This window comes from Arctopsyche grandis, chromosome 3, assembly GCF_051622035.1.
Source record: "Arctopsyche grandis isolate Sample6627 chromosome 3, ASM5162203v2, whole genome shotgun sequence".
NCBI classification, from domain to species: Eukaryota; Metazoa; Arthropoda; class Insecta; order Trichoptera; family Hydropsychidae; genus Arctopsyche; species Arctopsyche grandis.
In genome coordinates, this window is record NC_135357.1 from 30,454,799 (window position 1) to 30,463,781 (window position 8,983).

Below are 8,983 nucleotides of genomic sequence, written 5' to 3' on the forward strand. Positions count from 1 at the left end.
TGATCTACCGATCATTTTCTATTTTACAATTTAATTTAATTTGGTTAGTAATCATAGTATTAAATTATTCTAATGTTAATTTACAGCATAAAAGGAAAAAGAGCTCAAAAACCTATTTACAATTCTTATAAATGCTCATAATACATCTAATAGATAATATTAATTAAAGACTCTCTAAATTCGATGACCTAAAGCAGATTTTGTTTAGGTAATGTGTGTTTATACCTGAAGGGTATAGACATTTTGTTGTAATCACCGGCACTCTTCACAAGTGTGTTAGTATGGTTATTAGTGATTCTGTCATAGAATCTACTGGTTAGTTTGTTAGTAATGTCTGTAACAAACGGAATATTATATATGGCATGCAGTTTTTTCAAGTTAGTACATATGGGTGTATTATAAATTATTTTTAGGAATTACACATAAGCATCTCAAGTAGTGTGAAATATCACTGCAATTTTAAGTTAACTATGTATGTTTGTGCAAAGTCCATTCTACAAAAATGATGTACCCATTAATACTGTTCATCTTTTCTTAGTTTTTTGTGAGCACCTTTTCCAAGAAGTGGGGACTTTAAATTGAACAGATTTTAGTATATAAATACATACATATATGTACTGTTAGTCAGTTAGTTAAGTTTAGAATCAAAATGGATTGTGAAGCAGTCGTGATACCAAAAGGTTTGATTAGGACTCTAGTCTTGGGCACACTTTTGCCTCCCATATTTGTCCTAGATTTAGGATACTTTTCGAATTCATTTATCTTAGTGACAACTGCTTTTCTCTTGACATCCAATCGCCCATATTGGATATATATAACCGCGAAAACTATCTTTCGTGACATCAGGTTGTCTATATTTCAATTCAAATTTTTCATATTAAAATTTCCATGTACATAATACTAATTAGTTATATATTTTAGACTTATATCATATGTTTCGAGGATTTTGTTCACCATTAGGGGATTTTCGAAGCTTAATGAGACGGTGCCTAAAATATTTAGTAAATTGGTACAGCGTCACCCACAAAAGATAATTTTTCACACGGAAGATGGACAATGGACATATCAACAAGTATATATTACATATTGTATTTATTTTCAGATATTTTAACCGTTCTGAGATTGTTTCTACCATAAGATTATTTTTCTAGTTGTTCGATTACTCCAATAAAATAGGCCATATGCTCAAAGACTTTGGTATAAAGAAAGGAGATGCTGTCGGTATGATGTTTGGTGATGGAGGAGGCGTGCGTCATCCAGCATTTTGGCTTGGATCTTCATATTTAGGTGCACCAGCCGTTTTAATTCCACCAAATTTGAAATCTATTCCTCTTGTACATGCAATAAAAGCAGCCAATGTTACTTGTTTAGTATACACGCATCACTTACTTAATGGTATGTTGAGATTATGTTCAATAGATATGAGGAGATTGTTTATTTCTATTTTTTGTTGCATTGTTCGTAGTTATCGATGAAATTCGTGACGATCCTGTTATGAAGCATGTGAAGCTATTACAATACAATATTGACGTTAATATTCCAATGTTAAAAAACGCCGAGTGCATCGTTTCGAAATTGGAAATAATGCCTACTATACCATTAACAAGTGAAATGAACGAGTCTTCAGGTTCAGACCATTTTTTATACATTTATACAAGTGGAACTACCGGTTTACCAAAAGCAGCAATCGTCACACACATGAGGTTCAGTTGAAAGTGATCACCCAATGCAATCCAATGCAAATTCCACTAATGCATCCTTATTTTGCATTTTAGATTCCTATTGGCCAGTACTACAGTCGACAAATTGTTGAATATGAATGAAAATGATGTGTTGTATAATCCGTTGCCACTGCATCACACATCCGGAAGTTGTATTGGGATCGGACTAGGGCTTGTTTTTGGTACTTCTGTAGTTATTCGCAATAAATTTTCAGTCAGTCACTTTTGGACGGATTGTATCAAATATAAATGTACTGTGAGTATGTATATAATTTAAGTATATGTATTTTAATATAAATAGCTCATACATACTTATCCGATGTGGTGCAAACGATCGAAAAGCGCCAGACAGACTGAACCACAGATTAAAGACACGTGTACCTTATGCGTGCGCACTGCTCGCACTTACACTAAGCGAAATCTACCCGAAGTTCCGACATACCTACCCTGTATACGTTCTGTGCTTCTGGTACTTTAGTTCCGAATTTTTCCTTATTAAATTATTAAAAACTCGCCAGAAAGATCCAACTCAATTTTAATAATTACCATTTTAATAATTGCATCTGTGCACATCGAAAGGTTACTCGTCATCTGATGTGCAATCTATCATTCGTGAAGTCGAGAATTGCGTTTAAAGCAGCCATCCAAGTAATCTGTGGTTCAATCTGTCTGGCGCTTTTCGATCGTTTGCACCAAACCCATTTCTTTATGCCAAAAGCAGGACATTAGGATATCAAAAATGATTAAAAAATGTATAACATAGAAACCATAATTGTCATCATAATTGACTTGTATTTTATGGCAATGAATATTAATATTTTTTTTGACCAATATTTATGTCAAAATACGTGTATTTATAGATTTAATGGTGTTTGTTATTTTTTAGGTTGCTCTATATATAGGTGAAATTTGTAGATTTTTATTGAATGCCGCAGAGAAATCTGGAAAGAATGATTCAATGAGTCAGCATCGTATTAGGGCTATGATCGGCAATGGTTTGAGATCAACTTTGTGGAAGCCATTTCAGCAGACTTTTAATATAACTAATATTTATGAGTTCTATGCTTCTACTGAAGGGAATGCTAATATGGGTATTATTATTTTTTGTTTCATTTTATTTATAATATAATATTTGGATGGGTGTCAACGATTTGATTCAACAGATTGTTCCTAATTTCAATTACACTAATTGAAAACAATGCATCTCTAAGATTTTTTTGTAGTCTGAACGTATTTGACCGCTTAGAAAAGCTTTTTCATTGAATGATAAATTATTTATAATAATTATGAATAATTTCGTGTATTATTTTTACATATACATATGTACATAAAGTTTTTAAACTTCAAATTCGTCATTTTACAAATCAAATTCGTCATTTTACTAACCAAACATGTCATTTTACAAACCAAATTTGTCGTGTTACAAATCAAATTCGGCATTTTACAAATCAAATTCGCCATTTTACAAATCAAATTCGTCATTTTACAAATCAAATTCGTCATGTTGCAAATCAATACATAGGGAACTTTATAGAAAATATTTTCAAATTCCTAGCAAAAAATTTAATTTTTGAAAAAATCTCTTCAATTGTATTCATCATAGGTGAATATGGCGTTCTCTAACATTCTCTTTGTATAATATATTCTCTATATTGTATTAAATATTCCCTATATTGTATTAAATATTCTCTTTTTCTCTATACATAACATTCTCTATAAAGTTCTCTATGTATAATAAAATGAATATTAAAAAAATACATCCAATTGTTTAGATTTGCAACGTGACGAATTTGATTTGTAAAAAAAATGAGCAATATGGCAAAGTATGAAAACGATCGGATAAGAGATATAAAAAATGACCGCTTACACGAAAACCATGTGAAACGTATAAGAGGTTAGTAAAAATGACGAATTTGATTTGTAAAACGAAGAATTTGATTTGTAAAACGACGAATTTGAAGTTTAAAAACTGTATAACATATTACTCAATTATTCCCATAAACGCTGTGTCATGTATTTAAATGTGGTCATAGTGGAAAAATACTAACTTATAATATTATGAACATTAGTCGTAATAATTACACTGAATAATGTTTTTATATTAAAATGATTGCTTTGATGTATGAAGCTTATAAACAGAACTTTAGACTATCATTATCTCATACCGCCAGATGTTTAATAGCAGTCGGAAATAATAAAACAATTTGTATAGAATAACTAACAACTATATGTATATAATAATAAATACCAACTCGATGTGACGTTTGTTGTGAGCAAGTTGTTGAGCAAAATGCCTATACTTGGACTCTGAGTTGAACGATTTTAGTATGATCTTCTTTCCTTGCCAGTGTATAAAATTATTAGTTATACAAATAATAGCAATTTTCAAAATATAAAAAAATTAATGGGATTAAAAATTACTAAAAATTGACATGTAACCCAATTTATTGAATTATTGGTAATAATACAAGGGTATAAATACAAAGTACATTCATATTGTATTCAGAACACATCAAAATACGTGCAATTCAACGATTTTATTTATAATATCATTTAAATTCATGATTTTTATAAAGAAATTCTAATTGACACATACCAAAATACTATTAACTAAAGAAAATAATAATGATATGAGGCTTGTAAAAAGGAGTCGAAGTCCGACTCCGTTTGAAGTGCTACGAGTCAGCGACTCCGATTTCGATTCCACTTCCCTGTAATATACACTCCAATGGAGTCTCAGTCCCATATATGTATATTTCACAAACAGACATAAATCTAGTCAATTTCTGGTAATGTAATTTTACTGACTGCTTCAAACTTGTTCAATTTCATTTAATTTTTTACGTAGATGCATATTCATACATATATTCAATCAATTTCTAATCTTTTTAAGAAATTAAAATATTAAAATTTGTTTTTTTTATGATTTTTAAATGCTTTTTATTATTACTAAAATATGTTCACAATACATCTTATATCTTTATATTTTACAATTTCAATTTAATTTTGTTAGTAATCATAGTATTATTCTAATGTTGATGTACAGCATAATAGGAAAAGAGCTAAAAAAATACATATATGAAGTTTTAATAATATTTATAATACTTCGTAATTATTCATAATTTAGTTATAATCTAATAAACAACACAATTGATATTAATTTCCAGTAAATATAACATCGAAAGAAGGTGCACTAGGATTTATACCACGATTTTTGTCATTTGTATCGCCTATAAAAGTTATCAAGTAAACCTATTTTAATTATATTATATGTACATATCCATCCTACGGAAAATGTTTACAAATAAATAAAACAATTATTCCCATTCAGATGTGATAAATTGACAGGGGAACCACTAAGAGATCCTAATGGATACTGCATTGAATGTAAACCCTGTGAAGCTGGTATTAATTATTTGCTATTCGTTAACATTTACCATATTCCTAATTATATTTTTGCTGTTACAAACTTTAGACATATTTTGTACAAAAATTTTAGGTTTATTGATTGGAAAGATAATTCAACAAAATAATATCATTACCTTTAAGGGCTACTTAGATAAAGAATCAACAAATAAAAAATTGTTACACAACGTACTCAAATCAGGTGACGTTTATTTTAACACTGGTGATATTCTAGTCATGGATGATTTTGGATACTATTATTTTAAAGATAGAACCGGTGATACATTCAGGTGCTTAATATTTTTAATAAATTTTATATACAGATGAACCAATCTGATATTAAAAGCCTTATATTCATTATATAATAGATGGAGGGGAGAAAATGTATCCACAACGGAAGTAGAAAATGTTATTCAGAAAGTGATTGGATTGGATGTTATTATTTATGGAGTGTCGGTATGTATTTATAAATACAACTTTTTGATGTGATGTTTTATTTGGATTTTTCCTTATACATATGAATATATATATATTAAAATATTTTAGATTCCTAATGTTGAAGGTAAGGCAGGAATGGCTGCAATAGCAAATGTTGATGGAAAATTAGATTTTAACAATCTATTGAAAGATTTGAAAAAAATATTGCCACGTTATGCAATTCCTATATTTATTAGGATTGTTTCCAATGTGCCTATTACAGTGACGTTTAAATTGATTAAAACGAATATGCAAAAGGAAGCTTTCGACATTAACCACATTGAAGATAAAGTATACTTCCTTGATGATGGTTCTTCGACCTACGTCCCGTTGACCCCGGACCTTTACAGTGATATTATTAGTGGAAAAATAAGATTTTAATTGATAATAAAATTTTTAATTGAATATCGTTTACAGTTCTTTCATTTTATATTACTTCACATTTGCTATTTAAAAAAGAAAATTTTAGCATACTCTATAATTTTAATAAAAATTCTTTTGTTTTAATGAACATTTCAAATAAATATTTTATAATGTAATTTTAAATTGTGTATTTTCTATTTGTTACTTACTATCAATCAAAGTGATAAATAGCCGTTCTCACTTTGAAATCTATATATACATATATATAAAATTGAATGTCTGTGTATGTGTCTCGAATAGGCTCCTAAACCACTGAACCGATTACGATGGAACTTTCAGGATTTGTTGTACGCATGTTCGAGAAGATTACTGTGAAAAAAAATGGGAAAAACTTAATAATAATATTCGTAATTACAATTTTACTGACACGAAAGTAAAGCTGTCCCGCCTTCAATGCATCACGCCGCGAGTGTGACAATAATCGCGCCACGCCTACCTCGCACTCGAATGCACTGATCACAACCACACAGCGGATGGCCCACGTCAACAAATATATCTATACCTATATATAAAATTCAATGTCTGTGGAACGGGAACGGGAATTGCACGCGTTATTAAGGCATTGCAACGCATGCCGGTTAGTATCGTATAAATTTTCAGTTAAAAATGCAAAAATTCTATCCTATAAACTCATTCTATTCTATAAATAACAGTAATTGCGAAACACAAATGCTAGCAAAAAGCAACAGATGTATTTAAATACATGTATTGATTTTTTTTTATACGTATTTCATAAAAAGCAATTCTAAAAATATATATTGTAGATAAATGGAAATAATCATACGTGTCAATATGCACTGGCGGATCCAAGTGATGGTTTTTTTTATTTATTATGTTCAATTAGGCCCGTATTCAGTATAAGCCAGTTTCTTGAACATTTTCTGGATCCGCTAGTGTCAATATGAATAATCAGTGATTTGGACGTTGAGCTTTCATTGCGTGTATAGAATTATTAAATTTTCTGAGTTCTTTTGGTGTTTTTAAATAGAATCAATTAAAAACCCACCTTCCTGTTACAAACGTGTCTACTAACTACACAGTATTTATTGAAGGTTAGAGCATTTAAAGTTTGTACTAAATTTATGTTGCTAATACAAGCATATTAAAACTAATTAAATGTGAATATATTGTATGAATGTACTAGATTTGGCAACTGGGAAGCAAAAAAAGAGGCCAATTTTCAAAAAAGAGAGATAACCATAGATCTAGAATATACTAGATCCACCCTCACGTGTTATACTTATCTCCCTTTTGGCGCATGCAAAATACATGGCGCATGCACAGTTTCTCTTAGTTGGTAGGTAGGTACCGCTGCGTCGCAGGGCAAAAAACCCAACTTCCCCGGCAGTTAAACCCCCCGCACCCCTCAGTTAGTGAAGACAAGATCTCCGACCAAAATAACACGTCTGGGCCCATCTAGTGTATTATACATCAATGGAGATAACCAAAGAGTTTTGTCAAAAAAAAGAATGGAAAATCTAGTAGGTATACTGATTGAACTAAATGGGAATAAATATAAGTCATCAGTGTTATTACTAGAGGTAGGACCGGAAGCGTACTGTTTATTGTTCAATTGTTGTAAATCCTTTGTAAAAAAGGTTCGGCAAACCTTTAACAATGCATTTACAACATTTGAACAATATACAGCCCCCTCAGGGTCCGGGCTTTAGTTATTACGTACTAGTGTTGTGCCCGATGTAATATCATCGTATGGGTTATGGCATATTAAACTATTCATTAAAAAAAAAAATTAAAATAAATGTCGATTTTTGTTTTTTTTTATCTTTTACCTTTTTACCTTTTAAATATATTTAATTTAATATTGTTTAATATTAAAAAAATGGTAAAAACTACTTACCTACCTACATGTAAACAATATAAAACGCCAATAGAAAAATTAATTAATTAAATAAATTTTTAATAGATGGCGGTAAATGCACAGAGACTTAGCGCCGTCTATTAACCTAGAGGAAACATTGGTATCAAACAGTATGGGCAGTCGTTTAGCTGTGACATACACATGTATGTCGAATCGAAACGACTAATATAGTACGAAGAGCGTTATCTCAGATACACAGACAGACAGCCACACAGAATAGCGATATTATATATGTACATATATGATATTGACTTATTACTAAAGGGCGGATAGGAAGCTTGCTTTTTCCAGGAATCAGGGCGCTTTGGGTCTATTTACAAAGCTAGAGTGCAAAAAAAAGGTTCTTCATAAAATTGAACAAAGCACAGCGAACAATTAACAATGAACGACACGCTTCCGGTCCTACCTCTACTTATTATAATGACCCATCATTCCCTCGAGTCTTGTAATAGCCAAATTCGACTATATATTCATTGTGACTTAATCTATTTATATTTTTAGTTGTATTTTTAGTTCAGGTGTCAAGATTAGGTATTGATGGTAGACTCGAGGGATTGATGGTTCATTGTAATAAGTAGAGTACGGATAGCCAAGGTGCCGCTCATTGTTCCATCGTTGTAAATGCTTTGTGAAAAAGGCTCGGCAATCCTTTAACAATGCATTTAGCCAGCAGCGTGGCTCGGTCGTTAAGCTTCTGCTTAACACTGAGAGGCGCCGAGTTCGATCCCTTGAGCTGACCTCGATTGAAAAGAATTTTTCTGAGTATATCTGTAATGCTGCTGGTCAGACCAGGATTTGTGACTCCTGGTTGATCGTTTCCTATCAGAGTTTGCCAATTTTCTCTGATTTCATTGTTGAAACGATTCCCGATTAAAAATTGGCTAAAAATCCTTCCTTCCCACTATGTCACCACTATTTGAGTATGATTAATGTAAATATTACAATAAAAAAATGTATGTACAATTCATAGATGTCTCGTTAATTGTCGAGTTTAAGTCAGTGTCTCGTAATTTAGCGACTTATGTATATAATAAAAAATGCTGTATTGTTTGTAATTTGGCCAGGAAGGCGCATTGGG

At 31.0% G+C, this 8,983-nt stretch overlaps 1 protein-coding gene across 1 annotated transcript; it reads left to right on the forward strand.

Moving 5' to 3' along the window:
* Window positions 1–1,471: 1,471 nt before the first annotated feature.
* On the forward strand, window positions 1,472–6,015 carry LOC143909686 (long-chain fatty acid transport protein 1-like). The gene is made up of 8 exons (XM_077427785.1): window positions 1,472–1,703; window positions 1,776–1,977; window positions 2,608–2,812; window positions 4,889–4,967; window positions 5,053–5,126; window positions 5,221–5,416; window positions 5,495–5,582; window positions 5,673–6,015. The coding sequence occupies exons 1-8, from the start codon at window positions 1,495–1,497 to the stop codon at window positions 5,982–5,984; spliced, it is 1,365 nt and encodes a 454-aa protein (XP_077283911.1). The 5' UTR covers window positions 1,472–1,494; the 3' UTR covers window positions 5,985–6,015.
* Window positions 6,016–8,983: the final 2,968 nt, after the last annotated feature.

Excerpts from the sequence above, each read along its gene's own strand:
- LOC143909686 (XM_077427785.1), top strand. The coding sequence starts at position 1,495 with ATGAAGCATGTGAAGCTATTACAATACAATATTGACGTTAATATTCCA. Across the intron at positions 1,704-1,775 it reads GCAATCGTCACACACATGAG|ATTCCTATTGGCCAGTACTA; the intron begins GTTCAGTTGAAA and ends TTTGCATTTTAG. Across the intron at positions 1,978-2,607 it reads GTATCAAATATAAATGTACT|GTTGCTCTATATATAGGTGA; the intron begins GTGAGTATGTAT and ends GTTATTTTTTAG.